The sequence below is a fragment of the Myodes glareolus genome, chromosome 8, assembly GCF_982192425.1.
Source record: "Myodes glareolus chromosome 8, mMyoGla1.1, whole genome shotgun sequence".
NCBI classification, from domain to species: Eukaryota; Metazoa; Chordata; class Mammalia; order Rodentia; family Cricetidae; genus Myodes; species Myodes glareolus.
The window spans coordinates 67,621,648-67,648,066 of NC_142033.1; the positions used below are offsets into that span (position 1 = coordinate 67,621,648).

Genomic DNA, 26,419 nt, shown 5'->3' on the forward strand with positions numbered 1-26,419 from the left:
ATGCAGAAGAGAAAGAAAGTGTTATATAATCCTAAGAGCTAAGGAAAGAACAAATTTCACTGGAGGAATGAATTTAAAAAATGAAAAATAGAATAGTACCAAAGATCATTGACTCAGTATACTAGAACATTTCTAAAATTAACAAGGGAGAAATTAGCATGTGTTTTTCAACTAAAAAAATTTAAATGTTAACAGTCTAAGTCCTCAGTTAAAAAGTATAGACTCGTTGGTTAGATGGATGAATGGATGGATAGAAAGATTAAAAAGCAAGTTTCAACTAATTTCTATCTTTAAGAACCATCGTTGCCAAGGATACAAAGAAATGGAAAATAAAAGGATGAAAAATGGTATTTTGAGTAAAAGACTTTATGGGAACACTCTTGATTCTGATGAACACTTTTTCAAAAAGTAATAGAAGTCAATACAAAAAAATCAGAGGCTTATCTATGTACCAATTATGAACATACAGGGAAAGGAATCAGGAAAGCAATCTTATTAGCAATAACCTCAAAAACTCTAGGAATAAACCTGGCCTAAGAGCTGAAGGACCTGTCCAATGAAAGCGGTCAGCTCTGTGAGACACTGAAGGAGACAACAGAAGATGCTCACATGTAGAAGAATTCATATCTTTTGAGAGGTCAGTTCCTGAAGGTCAATCTGCAGACTCAGTGCAGTCCTCATCAAAATTCTACTGGAATTCTGCCCATAAATACAAAAACAACTGGACAATTCATACGGAAGCACAACAGATCCTAAATAGCCAAAGAAATCTTGAGTAATTTGCTGCTGGATGTATCAACATCTAGTATTGAGGTGGCTGCAAAATGCTATTCTCGGTGCTCAACAGGAAAAACTAACATCTTAGAGGAGCACAAAAACTAGACAATTATCACCATCATCACCATGTTCACTATTACCACAATCACCACTCTCACCATGACTTCTACCACCATTACCATCATCACTATCACCATAACCATGGTGATGATCATCAACTTCAACATAACATTACCACCAGTGTCATAATGGTGATGATCATTAGCACTTTTGTAAGCACCATCACCACCATCACTCTAACCACCATCATCACCACCATCACTGTAGCCACCATCATCATCACCATCATCACCAATGCTATAACCACCATCATCACCACCATCACTATAACCACCATCATCATCACCATCACTATAACCACCATCATCACCATCACCACCATCGCTATAACCATCTCCATCACCATCACTATAACCACCATCATCACCATCACTATAACCACCATCATCATCACCATCACTGTAACCATCATCATCACCACCATCACTGTAACCACCATCATCACCACCATCACTCTAACCACCATCATCATCACCATCACTGTAACCATCATCATCACCACCATCACTGTAACCACCATCATCACCACCATCACTCTAACCACCATCATCATCACCATCACCACCATCACTATAACCACCACTATCATCACCAGCACTATAACCACCATCATCACCACCATCACTCTAACCACCATCATCATCACCATCACCACCATCACTATAACCACCACTATCATCACCAGCACTATAACCACCACCATCATCACCAGACTATAACCACCATCACCACCATCACTCTAACCACCATCATCATCACCATCACCACCATCACTATAACCACCATCATCATCACCATCACCACCATCACTATAACCACCATCATCATCACCATCACTGTAAACACCATCATCATCACCATCACTATAACCACCATCATCATCACCATCACTATAACCACCATCATCACCATCACTGTAACCACCATCATCATCACCAGCACTATAACCACCATCATCACCACCATCACTCTAACCACCATCATCATCACCATCACCACCATCACTATAACCACCACCATCATCACCAGCACTATAACCACCATCATCATCACCATCACTATAACAACCACTATCATTACCATCATCGTCACCGTCACTATTATCCTCGCTGCCGTGGTCAGCAGCAAGGCCTCTTCTTCTGCTTTGGCCTCCCTAACAAAACACTATATTTGGGGCAACTTAAAGAGCAAGCATCTCACAGTTCCAGGGGTCGGAAGTCCAAAATCAGGCACTGGCAGACTTGGTGTCTGATGAAGATCAACTACATAGTCATAGATAGCGTCTTCTTGCTCTGTAATCACATGGCATAAAGAGAAGGTACTGTTTCTGGGGTCTCAGTTTTGAAGTTATTAATCTTATTCATGAGGATTTTGCCTTCATGGTTCAATCACCTCCCAGATTCTCACCTCTTAATGCCATTGCATTGATACCATTAGGCTTTCAATGTACAAATGGGGAGAGACACAATAATCTAATTCCCAATGTTAATGGTTGTTTTTTTTTCTCTTTTTCTTTTAGGGGGGCTGTCCCCTATCTCTCCTTTTCTCCTTCTATTTATTCACTGTGCCTGCCAGCCCTACCTATCTTTTCTCCTGCTTTGCTATTGGCCATTTAGATTTTATTAGACCACCAGGTGTTTTAGGTAGGTAAAGTAACAGCCTCACAGAGTTAAACAAATGTGACCTAAAAGAACGCAACACGCCTTTGCATCTTTAAACAAATGTTCTACCACATAAACAAATGGAACACACCTTACTAATATTCTACAACGCCCCAACATCTCCAATACCATCCTTGTTACCGTTTTTCCTGCTGTCATCATCAGCACCCTCCCCATTTTCATCTCCAGCATCTTCATTGCCCAGTTAGTACATTCTGGCACGGTACTACATCCTTTATTTGTGTTGTCTCTTTCACAAGAAACTCGAGTTCCTTGAGACAGGAAGTGAGGCATTGCCCTTTATCTGCCTCAGCTTGTTAGTACCTCACAAGCTGAGGAGGTGGTAGAAACAGGTCAGGAGGAGGCCTCCCCTCCGCTCCACAGCTGCTTTCACGGCTTTAATGAGCAGACTCTTGGAGGCCTCGGGCGTCAACACTGGCCTTGTTTTAATTTGCACCTTTGCAAATGAGAAGCAATTACATGATAATGATTCATTTCTCTAATGTGTCAAAAAATCAGCTGCTAAAATAAGGCAAAAGCGGCCCACTGCATTCATATTCTGACCATTGTTTTCTGTTCGTCTGAGGGAAGGCTCGCTCAATTCAGGCAGCTCAGAGGTAAGCAAAGGAGCTGTTACCAGTCCCTACACTGGGAGCAAAGTGGTCGGAATCAGAAGACTGTGCTTACTTCCTCTTTTACATATACACATATGCACACACACACATGCATGCACACACATTTATACAGGCACACATACAAACGTACACATTCATGCACATATGAACAAACACACACACACACACACACATTTATATTTATAATTTTTTGAGACAAGGTCTCATGTAGCCCAGGCTAGCCTCAAGTTCATTATGGTATCCAAGAATAACCTTAAATTCTTGATTCTCCTGCCTCTACCTTTCTTTCATGTTGTGAGATTACAGCTGTTTGTCACCATACCTTAGGGAGATTTTAGGCATCATAACCTGACCCTTAAAGATTAAAGGCAATCTTCCCATAGAGGCCACATGAAGTGGGGAAGAACTTAGGGTTCTGAGCCACCCACTTCAGTTCCCACCCTGCCCCATTCAACCACCCATGTGGCTGCAGCCTCTTCTTACCCTTTCCTCAGCACACAGGTGAAATGGGTCCTGGGAACAGTGAGGAATTGGGAGAAAGACACAGGTAGCAAAGACATGTGTGTCATGTGGAAACTCAGGAAGCCCGTTCTGTCTGTCTGCCCCCCGTGCTATGGCAGCTGCCTTGGGACAAGTGGTGACAGTCTCCAGTGTGATCACTCTCGTGGGCACACCGTGTTTGCCTTCCTCCAACTCACTACATCTCCTCCCTTCTCAGTTCTTAAACTGTCACTGCTCTGAGCAGGGGGAACCAAAGCTCGGGAAGCCATGAAGCCACCTGGCCCCTTCTTTCAAGAGGATTCTACTTCTCCTGCACATCTGTATTTTATGGCATCTGTCTGCACACGAGGGTCAGACATCCAGCCCAGTCCTGTGGAGCAGCTAGTCACAGTGCAGCTAAATAGCCTGACTATAGACCTAACTTTTAAGAAATGGGGGGTGAGAACACCAGGTAATGAAATGAAGAATGACAGAGTGATGGTAAGAGCGGGGCTGTACATCCTAAGTGAGCTCATCAGGGGTTCCTGTGCATCCTAACAGAGTTCCTGAGGAGCAGATGGAGTTCACAGGAAGGTAGCTTAGTTAGCCGTCCTCTTGCTGTGAAGCGATGCCATGACCACAGCAACTCTTCCAAGGACAACATTTAATATTTCTTTGGGGCTGACTTACAGCTCAGAGGGTTAGTTCATTATTGTCATGATGGGAAGCATGGTGAGAGCAGACATGGTACTGAAGACGGTTGAGCATTCTTCAGGCAGCAGAAAGGAAGAGTGAGACACTGAGCCTGGCTTGAGCATCTCAAACCTCAAAGTCCACCTCCGGTGACCCCCTTCACACAGCAACACCACACCTATTCCAACAAGGCTATACTACACCTCCAAAGAGTACCACTCACCATGAACCTATGAGAGCCATTTTCATTCAAATCACCATAGAAGATCTGCAGGCAGCCCAGACCTACAGATAAGTAAATGGCCAACTCCCAGGCAGAAGGTCTTCCCCACCTGCTAGATGGGTGGAGCCAGCAGGTGTACAAAGCACTGTGGGTGCACAGAAGATGATGCCACCAACGCCAGAGCCAGGAATGATGGACAAAGAAGTTAGGATGGGGGTGGTTTGCAGGCTGTTGGTCTGGGAGAAGAAAATCGAGAGAGGGGATTTCTGAGGAGAAGAGAGCTAGAGGCCGAAGGGGCCTCCCTGAGGATCCTAGCACCACCTTTCAAGAACCAGGAAGAGAAGGGCTGTGAGTCCCTCAGAGGTCAAGTGCTTCCCAGTATGCACAAGTCTCTGGGTTCCAACACCAGCACAGCAAAAAGAAAACCGGCAGGAAAAAAACATCTTCCTGGGTCTGGCCTGGAATGGGTCCAACCCTGCAGCTGCCAGTTTAGAGCTCAGGGAAACTTTCTGCTTCTCACCCATAGGGCTCAGTCTCCGGGTCTGGAGAGCTGACCTAGCAAAGGGCAGGTGCCTGGTCTCAGCTAACCCAGGCTGTCAATGTGGCCCCGCTGCAGTGCACTCTCTGACATCTCCAACCCTGTCCCAGCCTGACACCTACAGCACAGGCTGGAAAAGCTGCGGGGAGATGCCTGGAGGAGGAAGACAAGCTGTCTGGCCTGTGGGAGGAGTTAGAGGAGAGCGGGGTGGGGGAGGAGCGCAGAGCCTGCTGTGATCTTTATTGACCTTTGCCTTCCTCTGCCCACATCCCGCCCCACTGTCCAGCACTCGGCTCCCTTCTGAGCATCCTCGCTCAGCCTCAGCCTGGCACTGAGAAGGAGCCCCCAATGCTAGCTCTGCCACAGGCGCCTAGAACCACCTTTGGAGGCTCACTCTTCTGTGCCTCCGTGTCCTCTCCTGTGATCTGAGATGATACTGTCTACTTAGACAGGGTCTTGGGGACAGGAAAATGAATTACTGTAACTACATAGGCAGCTTGCTGCGACTGTCAGTACATCGTAGATAGTATTTCAGGTAAGATATTCACTTTGACTCAGAAGAACCCAGGGAAAGTCCTCTGCACTCGGGTTCCAGTCTCCTCTCTGCTCTGTAGGACCCAAGATGATGTCTCTATGCCCTCATCAGTGTCTTGTCTGAGACAGATACCCACCACACCTGCCTCTGAACATGCTTGTATAATACTCACCCACCCCCTTACACACACAAAATATCTGAGTGGAAGACAGATCACTTGGTGTTTCTGCCATCAGGTGACCACCAAAATGCCGCCTCCTTACCATCAGGCAGCCTCTGGAGAGCTTCCCATACATCCTGCCCTTAGCAAAGACAGGCAGAGGTTTGACTCTTACGACAGGCCCGTCATGCAGACCCTAGAGCCATCGAGCAACAGCAGCCTGCTATAGAATCCGAGGAAAAGTCCATTCTTCAGCCAGCTGGTCTCCAGCCAGTTAGTCTCTGCCCCACCCAGGTCCCAGACATGCCCCTCACCAAATGAATTGCCTGATCCATCCCTCCTCCATCTGTCTGCTCTGTGTTTCCTGAAGTAGACTAATTTGGCATCTTGGGATCAGTCGGAGCTGGATTGCTTTCCTCTCTAATCATTTAGGAGTTGATTAAGCTGAGATCCCACCAGGGTGATCAGGCCCACTTGATTGACCCTGAGAAGGTCCCTGATACTCTGCTGTATAACAGGGACAGTAGGTCACCCTGGGTGTCACAGCACATGAACCAACTGTCAACAGGAACTCAGGACAGAACAAGTCTGTGTGGGCTTCAGTCTTGGGCAGAGTGGGACCTGGAAAAGCCAGGATGTTCTTCCTCAGAAAGGACTCAAACCAGAAACATCCTTGGGGAGATTCCCAGAGACAGCAGCAGTGGGCACCTGGCCAGAATGGAAGGTATGTTGAAGAGCCAACATGGTCCTACCAAGTTCTGGGAAGGTCCAGGGAAAATGCATCCTACAGTGAGGACTTAGGCCAACCTTCTTCCAGGACAAGGGATCCCATCCTTCTGCCCTGTGAAAAACCAATCAAGGCTTCAGCAAGGCTGCCACAGACAAGTGGAGGTGGGACAGACATCCTAAGATGGTGGGGAGTGTAGCAGATGCAGCTAATGCTGAATCTGTTCCAGCGACCTGGGCTGAAACCAGATAACAGAAGCTTTCAGGGCTGAAGGTGCTGCCCCTTCAGAGCCAGGCTGTGGGCACCCAGCTCTAGAAGCGCCCTCTAGTGGGGGCTCTGTCATTTCTGTTCATTGAGTGAATAACAAAACCCATCCATTCTGCAGCCTTAAAGACCAAGCCCTAAGTATGGGATGTGACAGTCTCAACTGGCCCTCTACCAAGGCTAAGTTTTAACTGCAGTACCTCCCAGGTTGAGTTCCCTACCCCACCCCACCCAATGCTCAGTGTTGTCTGTTACAAGACTTCCTCTCTTTTGCGTTCACCTGAGAAGTAAGTACCCATGAAAACCTTTGTCCCCCATGTTTACTGGAGGATGAACTCCACCCCAGATATGATGGGAGCTCTTTCTGATAGACTTTTGTGCTTCTTACCTGACAGCTCACCATTAAAACATAGTAGACCCCATCTTTAATGAGAACGAGTGGGGCCAGTTTGAACTCCCATGATCCTTTTCTCAAGACGTCAACAGCTTCCTTCTCTGATAGGAAGTTCTGAAGGGCATTGCTCCAGCCTGAGCATCACTTTGGAATGATGAACTCTGTGAGAACGAAAACATGCTGATTGGCGGTGGGAAGTGGAAAGCTGTTTCTCTGCATGATTGATCTATGCAAATCCAAGATAGTATTTCTCCTCTTCCGTGGTGACACGGGGAGCCATGAAGCACTTGCCAGTGTTTCCCACCCCTGTAGCAGGATTTCTTTTGTGCCACCAACCAGCTCCCAAATCACGACATGGAAGCTGATTATTAGTTATGAATGCTCTGCCTTATCTCATGCTTGTCTCACTAGCTTATAGCTTATTTTAACCTGCTTTTTTTCATCTACATTTTGCTTCATGGCTTTTACCTTTCTTTCATTGTGTATGTCTGACTCCAGGTTTGGCTGACTGGCAGCTGCCTAACTGGCTGGCCCTGGGTGTCTCCCTCTTTTTCTCCCTCATTCTCTTCTCTCTTTTCTTCTCTCTCTCTCTCTCTCTCTCTCTCTCTCTCTCTCTCTCTCTCATATCTAGATCTTTCCTCCTATTCTCTCTGCCCACCAGCTCCACCTATCCCTCTCCTGCTTAGTTATTTGCTGTTCACCATTAGACCAATCAGGTGCCTTAGGCAGGCAGCATGAAATAGCAATGCATTTTTATATAGATAACAAATACAGCATAAACAAATGCAACACACCTTTACACAGTTAAACAAATGCAACACATCTTTACATAGTTAAACAAATGCAGCATAAACAAATGCAACACATCTTTACATGGTTAAACAAATGCAACACGTCTTTACCTGGTTAAACAAATGCAACACATCTTTACATGGTTAAACAAATGCAACACATCTTTACATAGTTAAGCAAATGCATCATAAACAAATGCAACACACCTTTACATAGTTAAATAAATTCAGCATAAACCAATAGAACACACTTTAAAAAGTTAAAGAAGAATTCCACAACACCCCACCCCACACATTCACCAGAGTTCTCAGCTACTTACTTCCTGCTGATGTCCCTGTCTGGCTCCACACTCAGTCTCCAACTGACCCTGCATTGCAATAACTCTTCAAAGTGGGCTTGTGTGTTCACCCGCCTGGCTGTGCTGGCCTCTAGGTGTGGCCCTGTGGCAGTTGACTCAAAGGATCAGGGGTTATGTTAGTATTTTTCATCATTCTGGTGAATTACTGGAAGAATCCATTCAAAAGATGATGTGGGATCACAGTTTCAGAGGTTTGGGTCTACAGGTCACAGCGGGTTTTCTGGGCCTGATATGAGGTATAGGACTAAGAAGGATTGATGGGCGGAGCTGCTCACTCTGTGACAGATGGGAAGCAGAGAGAGAGAGAAGGTGACCAGCAATAATGTCTATCTTTCTAGGACATGCCTCTAGCAAAGGCAGGACACCATGGAGACATCAGTCATGACTGATTATGCAGAGAGGCTCACTCCATAACAAACAGGAAGGGGAGAGAGAGGGGTGGCCAGCAATGGCATGTAGCCATTTCCAGAGAATGCCTCCCCTTCCTCTAACTAACACCACCAAGGGATTAATCTACTGATGAAGTTGGAGCCCTCATGAACCAGTCACATCTCATGATTACACCCACCGGCTAGGGCCAAACCAACTATGAGCCTTTTGGGTGGCGCTTCATAATTAAACCGCAAGTGTTCTAGTTTGAGTCTGAGTCTAAGGTCAGGCTAATGCAAATGCTGTAAGCACATGCAGGGTGGTGAGGTTAAGCCAAGAGCAAGTAGACCATGTGCATTAAATGTATCTTAGCCCTAGAAAGAATAGGAAGACGATCCCACTCTAGATGGAGCTGCATCGGTATCTCATCGATGTCTGTTGCCTTAAGCATCACACATGTCCATGCAGCATGGGGTTTGTGCTGGATCTCAGCCTGAGCCCCAGTCTTCCATGAACTGGGTCAGGGAACTGTTTGTGTCTCTGGGGCCGAGGGCTGCTAAGGCTCCAACCCTCCCTCCCGCAGATACAGCTGCTCTTGCCGAGACAGCACCCTTACTTCATGGCAGTCCGGCACCTAGCGATAGAGGCCATGTGGTGGGTGAGGTCTGCTTAAGGGTTTGTTCTGTGCCCTCACAGGTGGGATCCCATTCATCCTGACCGGCGAGTTCTTCCAGCAGTCAGAGCGGCCAGCGGCCTTCACTGTTGCAGGCACAGTCAACTGGCTCTCCAACTTCGCTGTGGGGCTCCTTTTCCCCTTCATACAGGTATGCCTGACAAGGGGCCTCCAGCCTTCACACTGCCTGGGGACTCTGAGACATGGTGAAATTTGTCTGGTTGCTTTCTGATGGGTGTCTCTCTCTTCATCTCCCTCCCCACCCCTCTCTCTCCTGCCTCTCTCTTTGTCTCAACTCATACTATGGTCCCGAGGAAGGAAGGATATGTACTTTGATGAAGATCCTCTTCTCTTCCTCCTGTCCTTCCCTCATATCCTTCCTCTTGTCCCTCTTTCCTCCCTATCCCACCTTCCTCTCCCACCCCCTCCTTCCTCCTGTCTTTCCCTCTCACCCCTTTTCCCCTTCTGTCCCTTTTCCCTCTCTGTCCCTCCTCCCTCCTATCCCTTCTAGGAACTGGTCCCATATGCTATGGGCTGCCTCCTTATTGCTTGACCCTATGACTTATAGGCCACTCTTGCCGTGTGCTCACCACTGTGTCAGACAAACCTCACAGAAATGTTGGACTGTGTGTCCTACATACACTCCGAGCATCCCAAAGAAGACAGTGAGTGATTGGTAGGAAAATGCCAACACGTTTCAGAAGAAGGAGCAAACTCACTAGGGTTTGCAGTGTTTGGGGAAATAAGAATAAGTGAGCCCCAGCCTGTGGACTGTTAGAGATGGGGTTCTGAAGCTTATGGGCTGCTGGAGCCGTGCTTCTGTGGCAGGTGGGCTGTTGGGGGTATGGTGCTCCTCAAAGACATCTCAAAGGCAGTGGTACTGGAGTAGAGACATGAGAAAGGTAAGGAGCAGGGGAGTCTGGGAAGTACAAAGTCCGGACTAGCCTAACAGCAGTGCAAATAGGCTGGTTCATACTTGGCCTGGGTGGGAAGCAATATAGGGGCCAAGACAGCTGCAGCAGGGTGAGGCAAGAGGTGGCTGAGTAGAGAGTGAGCTCACGAAGTTATCCATAGGTCAGAGCATAAAAGACAAGGACTTTGCAAAGGTTGTGCACAGAGACAGAGCCCAGCAGCATTCACTTGGAAGGTGAAACTTCCCTACTCCAACACCCAGGGCTCCCTGATGCCCTTGACACAGGTGCATCAACCTGGAGAGGGCGAGACGACATCACATACCTCCAACCACACCCCTATCATCTCTCCCCAAAGGGCATTTCAATCCCATCATCCTCCCTGATGCACTATTCCAAACACTGCTTAGTGCCAGCCCAGCACGTCCCAGTGACCCTAGCACCAGCCAGGGGAGCAAGAAGGCCCTGTCCCTCTCTCACCACGCCCAGACACAGCACAGCTGTAGACCTGTGGGGCAGCTTCTTCTCTCACAGCTGCAAACCAGTTCCTCTCTTCACAGCCTCCATGTGTGGCTTCCGTGTCCAGGTCAAATCCCATGGCCTTCAGCTACAGACAAGTCCACTGAGGCCAGGGAAGAGGTGGTTATCCCAGGCTCCAGTGCCCACCAAGTCCAGCTCCCTGACCCGCTTGTCTTTGCTCTGGTCTATCATGCGCTGCCGCCTCCTTAACCCAGCAGCTGGAAAACAGGTGCTCCATCCAGTCTCCAGGTCACCTTCGACTGCATTTAAACAGTGACTTTCCATCTCAGTGCTACTGGTCCCTCCGGGGGCCACGGAGGACAGAGAGACCTGTGCTTAGCACTCGCTTCCTTGGGGCCCCCTTTCCAGCTGCGGCCAGGGCGCCACAAGCTAGTTTTTCAATTGACCCTATACCTTCGGTGTGATTTTCCTATTTGGTTAAAATCTAGCAGGCAGAGCCTGCGGTCAGTAAAATATCCATTACACGGAGGAAATGAACTTCAGGTTGCCGACTGACTCTCTCCCATTCCTTCAAAGCTGAGCCGTCCCAGGCTCAGGGTACACTCTCTGGGCCCGTGAAGCAGACCTGTCTTCTACACATCCGGGGGTGAGCAAAGTAGATCTCTTTTTTTTTCTATTTTTTTACTGATTTTTATTGAGCTCTACATTTTTCTCTGCTCCCCTCCCTGCCACTCCCCTCCCCTTCAATCCTCTCCCAAGGTCCCCATGCTCCCAATTTACTCAGGAGATCTTGTCTTTTTCTACTTCCCATGTAGATTAGATCTATGTATTTCTCTCTTAGAGTCCTCATTGTTGTCTAGGTTCTCTGGGATTGTGATTTGTAGGCTGGTTTTCTTTGCTTTCTGTTTACAAACCACTAATGAGCAAAGTAGCTCTTATAGACACTGCAGACCTAATGCCATTCTGCTAGGCTAGGAGGGAGACGCGTCCACAGGTTACATTCATGCAAACATCTATGCTCAACATAGATGTCAGCAAATCTCAACGTTCAACGCTGTCAGTTCCAGGAGGTACAGTCTCCAGCAGCCCTTCTGAGAGACTCCCAATGTCACCCCTGCTCAGCATGTCAGAGACAGAACCTGAACACAAGTTCTTAATCCTCACTTGTGAGACAAGGAGAGAAAGGGGGCCACTGTTATCTGGCAGGTGACCCTATTCTAAAAGTCTGCTTCAGGTTGAATAATTTATCCAAAAAACTAGGGACTCTGTGTTGAGTGTGTATGTGTGTGTGTGTGTGTGTGTGTGTGTGTGTGTGTGTGTGTGTGTGCTCACACACTTTTGCATGCATTGGAGCGGTCTCCAGCTGAATCTGGATTTCTCATCACTCAGATTTGCAAATCGTTTCTCATCTGCGCGTCCCTCCAGTGGTTTCACAGCGCTGCGCCTCGTTTGACAGTGTCCTGTGTGTCCGGGGCTCAAGTTTCATATTCAGTTTCCTTCCGTGTAATTATCCCAGCCCATTCCATTGGCTTCCTTGTCAAAGAGGAGGTCATGGTGAGAGCAATGACCACACAAGGCATTAGCTACGTACCAGGTCACTAGGCAGCCAGATGGTGGAGTGGAAGTTCTTGCTGCTCCCATGGATCTGTCAGGATGGGCTGTTTTCTGCAAGAATTAGTAGCCCCCTCCTGAGGCCTGAGGACCAGAGAGAGCTTCCTGTCACCCAGTTCATGGCAACTCGTTAGAGCAGTCATTGAAACAAACACAAAACAAGCTAAGAAATCTGGTAACTGGATGAGACATTGCTATACAGCTGGCTCTCCCCAGCATGACGCATAGCGTGATTCATGTAATCACAGGTCTGTGAGTCCCATGGCCCTGCTGGCTTCCTTTTACAGATAGCAGTTGATACACAGAGATGTCAAGTCACTTCCCCAGGGCTGCCCAGCTAGCAAGTGCTAGAGCTGAGACCTAACCTACATGCTCCAGAATGTTCATTCACAACCACTACAGTTCACGGCCCTAAATCTTGGGGTGACACCCGTGCACAGGGTGAGAATGATGTCAGGGGCTCAAAATGATTCTTGGGTAGATTCTTAGAAAATCCTTGGAGCGCCTTGTTCTGGCTAGTAGGATAGCTTGTGGCAGCCATCCCTGACATTTGAGCATGCTCTGTAGCTACAGGACAGACCTATATCAACCCTGCATGTGATGGGCTCCTACCAGGGACACATGCCAGATAGCTGTGGGCTCCTAAGGTGCGAATTTAGAAGGTCAAGCCAGTGTTTTGTTTTACTTATTTATTTACTTAGTGTGTGTGTGTGTGTGTGTGTGTGTGTGTATGCAATCATGCCAGTGTGTGTGCACATGCGTGTACATGTGCCCACACATATATGTACCTCAGACATGTGCAAAGGTTAGGGAACAATTTGCAAGAATCTGTCCCAAGCTAGATCTTCTGCATGCTCCAGGGCACGGTGGCACCAGTCTGTGTGGGGTAGTTTACTGAGCAGGGAAACTGGCTGAGTGCTCAGACCTTGCAGGCAGAGAGCCTGGGCTTACACATCAGCTCTGCTGCTCTCACGCAATGTGACCCCGGGCAGGTTCCTCACAGTCTTCAGACCTCATGTGTGTCGCAGGCAATAGCAGAATCAACTCACTGAGCTCTCGTGAGGATCCACCGTTCAGAGCTGGAAAAGCATCCTCAGACAGGGGATAAGACTCAGTGGACCAAGTGGTTGCTGCGGAAGAAAGAGGGTCTAAGTTCAAGTCCCCAGCACTCATGCACAAAAACTGGGGGCAGAGGCACAGGCCCATAGTCCCAGTGCTGGGGAAGTGGGAATGGAGAGCTCCTGGGGCTTACTGGCTGGCCAGTCTAGCCAAATCAGTAAATTCCAGGTTGAATGAGAGACCGTGTTTCAGAATATAATGGGCAGAGTGACCAAAGAGGACATACATCATCCTGTGGATTCCTGATGCACACATGCATAGATGAGCACACACAAACACAGAGATAATAATAACGTAAAACAAAAACTAAATTTAGAAAGCATCCTTACACTTGACAGGCCACAGCTTGAGCCCGGCCATGGGTAGAAGTGGGTGCAGGCGGTCAGACGATCTCAGGGAGTGAGACGGCATGGGCTCTGAGGGCTCAAGGTGGCAAGAGGAGCCAGACCCCAAGGACCGTGGGTATGTGTTTCCTGGGGCTGCTGTAAGCACACCACACTTGATGCTGTGTTTTAATAGGAAGCATGTCCTCCGAAGCTCACACTGAAATTTGGTCCCCAGTTGTGCTGGTCAGACTTTTTGTCACAGTGAAAAATGCCTGAGGGGAAGTGGTGGTCTCTCTGGCTCACAGTTCACCATTCCCGCCCATCACCAGCTTGCTCTGTTGTCACTAGCAGAAAATCATGGCTCTGAGGACGTGGGGTGAGGTAAAGTCGTTCACGTAGCTGTACCTGGGGAGAATAGAAGAGACAGGAAAGAGCTGAGGACGAGATATATTTGTCTAAGGCACACTCCCAGTGATACACGCCCTCTAACTAGACCCCGTCTTCCACACTTCCGCGACCTGCAACAGCACATTCAAATGATGGCTCCACCTGAGGACAGAAACACTTACAGCTGAGCCCTGGGGATCCAGCTACTCCCCAAAAAGTCTTGGAATGCTGCTGTCCTGGGGATAAAACCCTCAACACATTGGCCTTTTGAGGGGAAACCTCATCTCCAAAACAGAAGTATAAAACAGTGTTGAAGCCTTTTATGGGGTTCGGAGGGCTCCGCCTTTATGATGATGTCAATGCTGTCCTCAGGGGAGTCTTCTCAGAGCAGGATGTTCTAGGTAAGCTCAGCCCCCCTCTTCCCTCTTCCCCAGTGGTTGATGTCCTATGGCGCTCATGGTGTGTGTTGTGTATCTCCACCTCTCCCATGTGAGGACAGTAACATACAGAGCCCACCCAGGTGGTCCAGGACCTCCCATTCAAAACCAGAACTTCAACACGTGCTCAAAATCCCACCCCTTGATGTTTTTTAACAAGGGCAGCATTTACAACCTAGGCCTAAATCTTTGAAGGCCATTATACAGGTGTTCATGGAAGTGAGATGGGTTTTAGGAGCAGGGACTGACTACATAATTGGAAACTCTCCTCCCCGGAGAGAAGCACACATTCCCTAGGGAGAAGTCATCTGAGTCCAGTTCTGGGTGGACCTGGCCAGTTGTCACCCAGGAGATGATAAGAATGGACATGCTAGCTGTGGGAGACACACTCTCTAACTCAGCACCCAACAATAGTCACTGCATACACATCTTCACACCACCACTTCCTGTTCTCAGTGCACTGTGGATAGATTCTGCTGGGCCTTCAGTATCCTACTGAGGAATCCTCACTTTCTCCAATAGACCAATGGGATTCAATCCTGAAGGCCATGAGATTCGTCTAGGAGTTTAGGGTGTCTGGTGGCTGCTGGAGAAACGCCCACCACAGGTTCTGATGCGATGTGGAGGAGGTGGGATTCCCAGCATGTGTCAAAACAGTGCAAATGATCTGAGCACGCCACCAATGCTGAGCTCCCACGACATCTGGTAACCCGTGAAGGATGGCAATCAGTGGGAACACGTAGGAAAGCATGTGGGTGTTTCTGGAAGAGATCCTTTTAGATACTTGGAGACAGGATTGCAATGAGAGACTGTGAGCAGGGAGACCTGGCGGCTGGTAGTCTGTGGTTTACCAGGGACCCTGCAGTAAGGCCTGGGGAAAGTAGAGTGGGAAGTGAAGTGCCTTCAAGGACAAGGTGAGGGTCCTGAGGCAGCACCTGCGTGGAGGTGCTCTCCCCTAGCTGAGAGATAGCCAGGCTGGCAACGGACACTTTGCCCCAAGACCCCTGGGTCTCCTCTCGCTTCTGTGAAAGCAGTCAGCCATTGACCCTCAGCCGCCTTTTCTTCCAAGTGCTGGTACAGTGGGAAGATTTGCATAATAGAAATGAGGCATCATCAAAGCAATAAAGGCCTTATCTGTAAGACAGTGGCTCCAACTGGCCGCTTCTGACCCCAGCTCCCTCCCTGCAGAAGCCTGGCCTTCAAATTCAGCTGCTTCTCAGTCCTTTCTCGGTAACCCCAATTAACAGACGTGCTACCTCGTGATCAGCTTGTTCCCCACAGGACAGGCATGGTTGTGACATTGGCTCTACAGCACAGAGGTGTCAAAATGATCAAGGCCCCACTCCCTTCCTACACACAGTAAAGGTATTTCACAGGTCACATAGGTTGTGCCAAACTTGGAAAGTTATAACTTCTGCAAGTAAGCAATGGAGACACAGGAACCAGCTCAGGCTACAAAGAGAGTTCAAGACCAGCCTGGACTACACAAGATTTTATTAAAAGCACACACACAAATAAACAAACAAGAAAATGAAACGAAAGACCCATGGGTGGTATAGATACAAACATAACTATGAGAGGATGGACAAAGAGATAGAGCCAGATGTTTCATAGATAATACATAAAGATGGCGTGTATATAGTCAGATAATAAGAAGATTTGGGGCTATTTATCAAAGACATACACATAATTTTGCCCAGCATTAGGAGAACATTGTAGAACAAAAGAAATGAGAACAGTGATCAAGACTAAAAATGAGAGAAACAAATAAACACAGACAAGAAGGGGTCTCAGCATGGACCAGAAGGGTAGTGCATCAAGAAGTGGGGTGTATTGCGGGCTGAGGAGATTGCTCAGTGGGTAACAAATTTACCACACAGCAGGAGAACCTAAATCGAGACCCCAATCCCCAGCACCCAGGTAAAGCTGAACACCATAGTGCATCTTCAGTAATCCCAACACTGCAGCCATAGAGGGGAGACACAGTCGAGGGGATCCCTGGATGCTCATGGGCCAGACAAGCTGCTATACCCATATACACAGCAGCAAACAGCAAACAATTGTCTTCGTCACAGTGGAAGGCAAAGTCTAGCCCCTGAGGCGGCTCTCTCACTTCCACGTAGCACATTGAGTCCTATGTGCTTGAGGTTGGAGTGGCGTAGGAGAGGGTGAAAAGGAAAGCTAAAGAAGCCACATGGAAATCACCCTCAACCTGAGCATCGCTGCTGATAGAGATCGAAGCCCGAGAGCCCCACATACCAGGGACACTGCCTTAAGCATACAGGCATTTCTTTGGTTGTCCCGCTGCAGGAGCCCACAGCCAATGTTTTATGGAGGTTGTCTCAAGAAGCCTAACACAGCCCTGCAGGGTTCCTTACTCAGCTACCACCCAAGGGTGTGAGTGGGCTCTGAAGACACTAGACCAGAGGGAACAGGCACTGATTGACATTTATTTCTTCCTCCTGCTTCTGTTCCTCCTCCTCTTCCTTTGTTCCTGTGAAGTTCTTAGAGAATTCAAATTATAAATGATTCAGCTTTGCTGCAGAAACTATGAATATCTGATGAACAGAAGTGACCCGCACTAATGACTTCCTTCCTTCCAAATACAAAATTGGGGTCTGTATATGTGCAGGTGCATGTGCACATAAGTGCATTGCATTGTGTGCTCTGCATGTGTGTGTATGCATGTGTGTATGTGTGTGTGTGTGTGTGTGTGTGTGTGTGTGTGTCTGCGTGCACGTGTGCAGGAGCACCAAGTGTCCATATGTGCAGAGGCCAGAGATAGACCAACTCTCTTCTGCTTCGGGCACCATCTTTGTTTGAAATAGGGTCTCTCACTATCTATGACAAAATTGGCCTTGAACTCATTCTAAATCTTCTTCCTGGCTCCCAAAAAGCCAAGATGACAGGCCTGAGCCTGGCTGCTAGGCCTGATGTGGCTCCATCGAAAGGCTATGCAGACAGAGCCTGTTCCATATTGGTGGAATGGTCCTTTGCTTTTAGCAGCCCAACTTTAACTCTGACCCCCATGGTTGCTCCAAGTGCTGTGTGTGTGTCTGTGTGTGCACGTGCACATACGCATGCGCACTCATGCACATGCATGCATCTGTGTCTGTGTATATATATGTGTGTGTGTGTGTGTGTGTGTGTATCTGTGTATGTGTATCTGTGAGTAAATATGTGTAAGTGTGTGTATGTGTCTGTGGGCATGTATGTCTCTGTGTGTATATATCTCTGTGTGTGTACGTATGTGTGTATGTATGCATGTGTATATATGTGTGTGTCTGTATGTGTGTCTGTGTGTATATCTGTGTATACATGTCTGTCTGTATGTCTGTATGTGTGTATTCTGTCTATGTGTGTCTGTGTGTGTACCTGTGTACATGTGTCTGTCTGTATGTCTATATGTGTGTATTCTGTGTATGTGTGTCTGTGTGTATCTGTGTACACGTGTCTGTATGTGTCTGCATGTGTATACATATCTGTGTGTCTCTGTGTGTATGTATTTGTGTCCATGTGTGTGTGCCTATGTGATGTGTGTGTCTGTATATATGAGTATTATGTGTATGTATATGTCTGCATGTGTATGTGTCTGTGTGTGTCTTTTTGTGCATACGTATTTGTGTCTGTTTTTATTCCTGTGAGTATGTGTGTGTGTGGTGTGTGTGTGTGTATCTGCGTATGTGTCTTTGTCTGCCTGTGTGGGTATTTGTGTGTATGTGTGTGTATATGTATGTGTGTCTCTGTGTGTCTGTGTATGTGTCTGTGTTTGTGTCTGTGTGTGTATGTCTGAGTATGTGTCTGTGTATACGTCTCTGTGAGTATATTATACAATATGTATGTGTGTCCTTGTGTGTTTGCGTCTGTATATGTGTGTGTCTGTGTATCTGTGTATGTGTTTGTGTATTGTATGTGTTTATATGTATGCATATATGTATGTGTATCTGTGTGTGTGTATGTTTTCTTGTTTGGAAACCACAGAGCAGATTGGAAACACGTCTAGCTTGACCTCATAGTACCTGCATAACAGCTGAAAAGACTGTTCTCTGGTGATGCCACATTCACAGGGATCAGGGCCTAGGACCTCAGTGTGTCTTTGGGAAAATAAATTCACTGTACAACATCTGTCCTTTCTATGGTGACCAATGTGCCCTAGGATGTTTGTTCAAAACTCTCTCAGGCAGCCCAAAGCTTAAAACATTGGTCAGTCCCAACCAACCAGGGGCAGTTACCAGTGACCATGCCACCCCCATAGTGTCTCAAACAATCTTCTTGCCTCAAGCCCTGCCTGTACCTTGGGCTCCCAGCCTAAGGCAGAGCCCACAACACTGTCAACACTGTATTTGTTGGTTGTTGCTGTTCTTGATCTTATTTGTCAGGCAGGGTGTAGGCAAAACAAACAAACAAACAAAAAACTGGATTAATTGGGCAGAATTTGGGCCCAAATTGATGATCTTGAATTTCAGTCACACCACTCAGCATTGAAGTGGGGGGGGGCAGAGTAATCTCAGCATCTCCTGATGATTGTCATTGTCTTGTCTTTGGAACAACAGGGGTGCCTGTATTTTGCAACAGGGTTCTTAAGAGACACCCTGCATGGTGTCTGCATGGGGACTGCCGCAAAGCTTGGTGTCACTATGACTACTGAAAAGCTGTTGTCTGTTCTGATATCCTAGGAAGAGAGACAGAGGGGAGGGAGAAGGAAAGGGAAGGAGAAAGGGACAGGGAGATGTGGGGAGAATACCAACACCTTCAGCGTTCCAGTGGCCAGCCACAGAAAACATCAGAATCTTCTAGAAGGAACAGTCTACATCAGATGCTAGGATGAGTTCTTGAGACTCCAAAGAGTGACATGTGTTCCCAGGATGCAGGGAGCTCAGCTGAGAGACACTTCTACACCCAGAGAAGAATATGCTTTGATAGGTGTTTTTGCTGTCATGGGAGGCAGGATTGAACCCAGCATGAAGGATGGATAGGCACCTCCTAAGTATGGACACATTTTTCTGACCTCTTCTTTGCAAATGTATAGACTATTGTGGCAAAAACGAGTTGTTCCAACTCAGAGCACCTTTTCTGCTTCTGATAAATTAGTTGAATAGCTACTTCTAAATCTAACCCAGAATTTCTTCAGGTCATAATTTCACCACCTCCAGAGCACACTGGGCTTTTGTGGCCCAGTGATTTAGGTGATGCCCTGCCCCTCCTCTGAACCTACCCAACCACCCCACTACATAGTATCCCATAGGTCCACTCTGTGGGAGCCAGAGTCCAAACCCCCAAAATGTGCTTTCTCTATTCTTCGCTCTGGGAATCAGTTACCCCCTCATGGTTCTGATTCAGAGCAGACGAAAAATGGGGGGGAAAAGCTGAGACTTTTTTCTTTAATCTCAAGAACCTTTTCCAAAAAGTAGTATTTTGCCAAAATTGCCTTATATTTTTAGCATAATTCAACATTCTACTGTATTGTGAAAAGAAATTTTCCTCTCTGAAACAAAAATATGGACCACATTAATAGCCATCTAATGGCATAAAGGATGTGTTTTCAGAAGCACTGTGACTGTGGTTAGCAGCGTCCCTGGGAGCTGAGACAGGGATGGGAAGAGGGGTGATCATAGGCCAAGTATCCACCCCAAGTGAAGTTCCATTCCACACATAGATTCCATGAGCCTGCTTCTTAACTGGTGCTCAGCCCAGAATCTGCCCTTAGGCGCCTCACCTGTAGGATCACACCACAGGGTTGAGATGAACAGAGTTAGTCAGTCATCCCAGAATAGGAGACAATTAGAGAGCAGTTGCTAATGTTAGCATCGACTTTGTCAGGTCTTGGTCTTGTCCTCAGTTCCAGCCAGAGTACAGCAAGGGGCAAGGCAGCTTTGGAGAAAAATGTGAGTTTCATCCCGGTCCTGCCCCCTTCTGGCAGCATGAACTTGGCAAACAACATGAACTGTCCTGGCAGGAGTGAAGACAGTCTAAAGAGAGATACGAGAGATACGTATGCCCCACCCATTGGCACCACCGTAGTGATGTACTGCATGGTTCGGGGAAGCAAAGATCGAAGCCAGGGTGCCAGCTGGAGGAGGTTCTGGTTCCAGGGAAGGAGATTTCACTGAGTTCTAGCAACCTACTAGACCAACTTGCAGGAGAAACTGAAGCCAAGGCAATGATGGATCAGTGGTAGGTGGGGCTCTGCTTTAACCAGGACTGCTTAGTTACACACACCTCTTGTCCCCCATCTAAACATAAACCTCATGCCAAGACTTCAAAGATTGGCTGTGGCTCACTGGACATGATTTTTGTCCCTTTTCCCTATATGGCCGCTGAGACACGCCTCTGCCCTCTGGATCTAACCATCACTTGTCTCTGGGTTGTAGCTTGAGGGTGGGTGCCTGAGCCTAGGTAGTTAGAACTGCCAAGGACCAGGCTCTGACCCTAGCAGCTCCACTGACAACCTAACTCCAGCTTGATTTTTGTCTTCTGTAAAGTGTAACTAAACAGGCCCATGAATGGCCCCAAAGATCTGATTCTGTAACTAGGAAAGGTAAATCCTCATTCGCATTAGCTCCTTCCTTGCCTTCCCCTCTCCCCTGCGAACCTGGTCTTGTAACACCCTTCTTCTTCAGGACTAGTGATTGATGATGTGACTTCCAACATCAGAACCAAGTAGGAGAGCTGGTGAGCAAGCATGTCCACCTTAGCTCTGTGCCTTCTCTAGGCCGGTACCCTCAGGGAGCGGGGCTATCCTTGTTATATGCTGCAATCATGAAATGCCATAGGCAGGGTTATCTCTAGGAGGCTGTTCTCTGCTTCCAAGATGGTACCCCCCAATGTCCTCTCCTGTGGAAGAAGGTAGACGGATATGAGCAGTCTGCCTAGTTCCCTGCATCCCAACATGAAGTTTTGAATCCCACCCTCATCATTTGATCACCCCATAAAGGCCTCACCACACTGAGGGTTCAGTCCCAGCACATTGGTTTGGGGAACTGTATCAGGGAACCACTGTATACTCAGTACCCAAGAGATGGAGTCTCTCACCCTACTTTCCCTACACTTTTGTCCCTGAGAACCACAAGGAAGGGACAAGTGTCCTTTCCCCAGATGTCATGGGCACTGTGGGTTCATTGAAGTCTATGAAATAGACTAATCCAAGTGACTTCATGATACCCTTTGGGAAATGAAGTAAGCACATAGCAGTTCAGAGGGCGGAAAAGACTTCCCAGACAACTCCAGGAGCGCCCTGGGTTCGGTAGAGAGCCTCAGGACACCCTTGCACCCAGTAAACATCCACTGTTGGTCCTCTGTCTATCCACAGCTCCCTGCATTCTGGGGATGCAAGCAAACCAGCAATGCCCACCCTCACATAGCTTACCCTCGGTGGGGAGAGAACTAATTAACAGGCAGGTCTATGCTCTCTGCCGTATGATGATGCACAATTAGAGAATAGTGAATCAGGGCTGGGAGGCGCCCTCTCAATACAGCAGTTAGAGGAGATCTCTGTAAGGAAGGACCTGTAGGCAGAGGCAGTGAAGGCGAGAAAGCAGGATGTGTGGGGGTCTTTGACAGCTGTTCCAGGAAGACATTGGGGCATGGTATTAGGAACCACCATCAGGGAGGTAAAGCTGGAGCAGAGAGAGAAAGAAAGGAAATGACCTCGGAGAAGTAAGGGGACTAGAGATCAGCCACGGGAAGGAGTCTGGCTTCACTTAGAGCGACTTTGGACATGCATGTGGATTTTTAACAGAACAGTGGCTTTGCTTAACTGAGTCGTACCGGCTTCTCTCCTAAGAATAATCCAGGGCAGTAGGAGAGATGTGGGGAACTCAGAGAAGCTACGCAATGATCTAGTGACTCAGGCAGAGCATAACACAGTAGCCTTCAAAGTGGTGACAGGTGTCAGACACAGGCTGTCTCTCGAGGTAGGGTCAGCATGACTTCCCTGATGGAGCAGATGTGAGTGGAGATAGCTAGAGGAGCCCTCCCGGCTGCAGGTGTCTGGATTGGCTTGAGTCTCCAGAGAGATGGGGGCCCCAGAGCAGCAGGAGCCGCGAGACTCTACCATCTATGAGACAGAGTCAGCAAGCAGGCCGAGGTTCGGACTGTGAACCCCATTCCTTTCCATCACAAGCCAACGTGAGGGCAAACATCACCACTTTTCAAATAAAGGAACTTAACAGTCGGAGGTTTGAAATTCTGCTTTGAATGGCTCATCTTCTGTGTTGGCACAGCATCTCTGGCAGCAGAAACCCTGAGTCTCCCTGATCCCCTTCACGGCTCACAGACTCTGTGGACAAACAGAAAGCACCCTTCTCAGAGCGAGGCACCCTTCACAGCCCGCAGCGCTTTGAGATGGACGCTTTCATCATTCTTTATAGCAACCGTACAAACCCACTATTGTCCTTGTTTTGCAACCACAGAGACGCCGTGAGTCGAAACGTGTGTCACTGGAGACTCTGGAATATCTGAGTACCCAGACATTTAAGCACTGTGAGCGCCAAAACCACCGTTTTTGGTCAGAGATTGAATGGGGTTGATGAAAACTCTGATATTGCTTCTTGAGAAATGCCACTAACACCACCGCCATCTTGTCTTTGATCAATGGTGTGTGTAGTATGAAGTAGTCAGGCCTAGCAACCGGAACCAGGAAGCCTTTAAGAGTTAAGGGTGCAGGCTCTCACATATCCAAAGATTGGTTTGAACTACCCGTGACGTCAGGGATGACAATGAACTTAGAGTCCTCCTGCTTCTACTTCCAGCAGCCAGCAAGTCCCAGGAATCCTCTGTCCTAGTCAGCACTCTCAGTTCTAGGGTCACAGGCAACTGTAGTGTACAACTACATCTGGGTTTTTATATGGGTGCTAAGGATTCAAACTAGGCTCCTGGTGCTTGCTCAGGAATCATCTCTCTAGGCCAGGAAGTCTTTTATTGAACAAACGCTTTACTGAGAGCCAAACACCATGTCAGGAGCCGCAGAGGCTGGAGAGTCCCTGGGAAGCCCAGCATCTCACTGAGGTCTAAGCAGGACACAAGGAACAGTGACTACACCCAGCATCTCTCTCCTGGTCTTTCTGTTTTGGTGCAAGGCTGTACCAATTAGTGAGGGTAGATCGTCTGCATACCAGGAAAAAAATACATGTATCCTTGATGCCATGATTCATATTTTCCTTACAAACTAGGGGTTTACAGTTCTCACACACAAGAGTGTGCCATGGGAGAGGGAGATAGTGGTAAAATGAGCCAATGATAATATTAATCAAAGATTACATTGTCCCTTCTCAATGGTCAGTTTTTAAATGCCTATTCTGAAGAAAAAAAATACAGAGCAATAAAGACTGTTTTCTTTTTTTCCTCTCATCTTGACCATGGTGGGGAACTGACTTATCCCCACTTCCTTTGAGACTGACTCAAGTGTCATGTGGCTCCAATGCCTTTTGGGGCAGCAGCAGCCGCCACTGTGGGATTCTATCCAGAACTGCTGGCATATGAATGCTGGGGCAGAGGAGAATCGTGCAGCCTGGCTTTCCAGCCAGCTGGCTAACTTGCTGACTGCTCATTGGCTGTTTCTGTCTCTACCTCCCCCACAGAGAAGCCTGGACTCCTACTGCTTCCTTGTCTTTGCTGCAGTGTGTATCATGGGAGCTGTCTACTTCTATTTGGTCCTCCCGGAGACCAAGAACAGGACTCATGCAGAAATCAGCCAGGCCTTCGCCAAGAGGAACAAGGCTCAGCCACCAGAGGAGAAGGATAACAGCCAGCCTGCGCCAGGTCCATCCTCCACGCTGGACAGCCATGACCAAATCCAAATGACAAAATATGTGATCTCACTATAGGAACCCAAGGCTTTCCCGAAACTTAGGTTTCAGCCGATTGAAGCCATGTGAGACTCTCATCCTGGGGTGTTAGCAAGAAGCTGGGGACCATCAGATCTCACAGCTGTGTCTTCACAGCTACCCCTTCCAAACTCCCTGGAAGCGTTCCCTAGGTTTGGTACACTCAGCATTCTACACGGACCAAAGGTTGCCCTCTTCATGACTGAACCTGTAGTTTTGAAATTAAGTTGGGGGAAGGGGATCAGGTTGCCTACTCAAAGGAAGGTCTTTTCATCTGATGGACACTCCTTGTAGAGGGAATGGCAGACCTGGACTTGTCCCACCTATGCTGTTGCTAAGCAACCCTGACCTGCCCTTGGCCTCCAGCCTCCAGACTCCTGGGCTTGGTCCTGCATGGAGGCTTTCTGACACCCATGAGAAGATTCTAGGTCGACACTAACAAATGCCTGTTGCTAATCTACCTCTGTCCTGTGGATCTGAGGCTTTGGAACACCTCTTACCAGTCCACCATCTTGCTGAACCTACCGAGACAGGCTTTGTCCCCAGCGCTCAAGGTTTCCAGGTCTGAGGCTGTCTTTAGTTTAGACTGTTACAGGAGAACACACAGACAATCAATAAATAAGATTGTTAGGAATTTTTCCTAATGCGAGCTCTCTGCTGATGCAAAAGTGCCAATCAAGCCAAATCACAACAAGCCAAATTTTAAAAATATCCAGGTTTAATGGGATTCTTGCGCTCTCGGGTGACCCTGAGGGGGAACCAGGAGGATGCGAACGTGACCACCATTCCGGGGAGAGGAAAGAGACCAGGAGGAAACTTTCTAGGGAAGCAGTTTAAATAGACTGAGGGCATGGTCAAGATTTTAGCAGGCTCGTCTTGATCCTCCTCCGGGGAGGGGTCAAGACTTGGCAGACACAGGGACGGGGCCTCCAAAGATGGAGGCCAGAGACCAGGGTTTACAAATATGAGGAAGAACTTTCCAGCAACTAGGGGGCAGAGACTACAAGTTGAGCTCTGAACACTGAGAATGACTCTAAGACTAAACCTAAATATGATGGGAAAGAACACTGATTGTTCTGGGATTGATTAGTAGTGCTGATTGTTCTGGGATTGATTAGTAATGCACTCGTGTCTGACAGAGAAGATGGAGACTCACAGCACTATTGGTGAGGTGCGGTGCCATCAGTACTGGGTGAACTGTGGTGTTGGGACATGTAGCAGGAGGAGTTGGGTGGAAGCTGAGAAAGGAATGCCTTCCCAGACAAGGGACAGAGCAGAGCCAGGACCAGTGTGACTGTGAGGCCAGAGGACAGTGATTATTTTTGCATGTTCTTATATTTGAAACTGTAATGAGGCTACACTAAAGACATTTTTTGAAAAATACATTTCCTAGTAGAACTGATCGTCTCACTGCTTCATATTTTACTTTTTACACAGCTACGTCCATTTCCTGCCTGCTATTAATTCACTACAAACACAGAATATATAAAACATGATTGCAATCGTGTTCCTCTTAGCTCCTATTTTTTCCCGCTTGATATTAAATCAAATGCATCATCTCAATCCTGAAGACCTTTGTTCCCACTCTGGTGCCCACTGCAGAGAACTCTTCAGCATAGGAAGCTGTTTCTTAGATGCTGGAAGACAATGAATGGGGATCCAGGAGTCAGAGTCGGGTGTTCCCTGAGGGCCTGCAGGCCCAAGTTTTGCTGGGTGTCTATAGTCATTTGCACCCTGCATCCTTACATGTCCCCAAGAGAAGCTCAGCTATCATCCTCACTTTCTGATTCCCATCCCAGGCTAGGGGTGACCTCACCCCTGTATGTCCATTAGGCCCATTTCACTTCCTCCCCAGTCTCCAAACCATGGAAGTTGGTATTTCCTCCCCTCGGAGTCCCTGAAATAAGGTAATCCTTTCAATTTCT

General features: G+C 47.8%; 1 protein-coding gene across 5 annotated transcripts in view; it reads left to right on the forward strand.

Moving 5' to 3' along the window:
* Positions 1–25,892, forward strand: part of Slc2a9 (solute carrier family 2 member 9) — a 153,019-nt gene extending 127,127 nt beyond the window's left edge. For all 5 annotated transcript variants that reach the window (XM_087909066.1, XM_087909067.1, XM_087909065.1 and 2 more), the window contains 2 exons: positions 9,423–9,550; positions 24,249–25,892. In XM_087909066.1, the coding sequence (XP_087765192.1) occupies positions 9,423–9,550; positions 24,249–24,494 (374 nt within the window). In that variant the 3' untranslated portion in view covers positions 24,495–25,892. The remainder of the gene's footprint in view (positions 1–9,422; positions 9,551–24,248) is intronic.
* Positions 25,893–26,419: the final 527 nt, after the last annotated feature.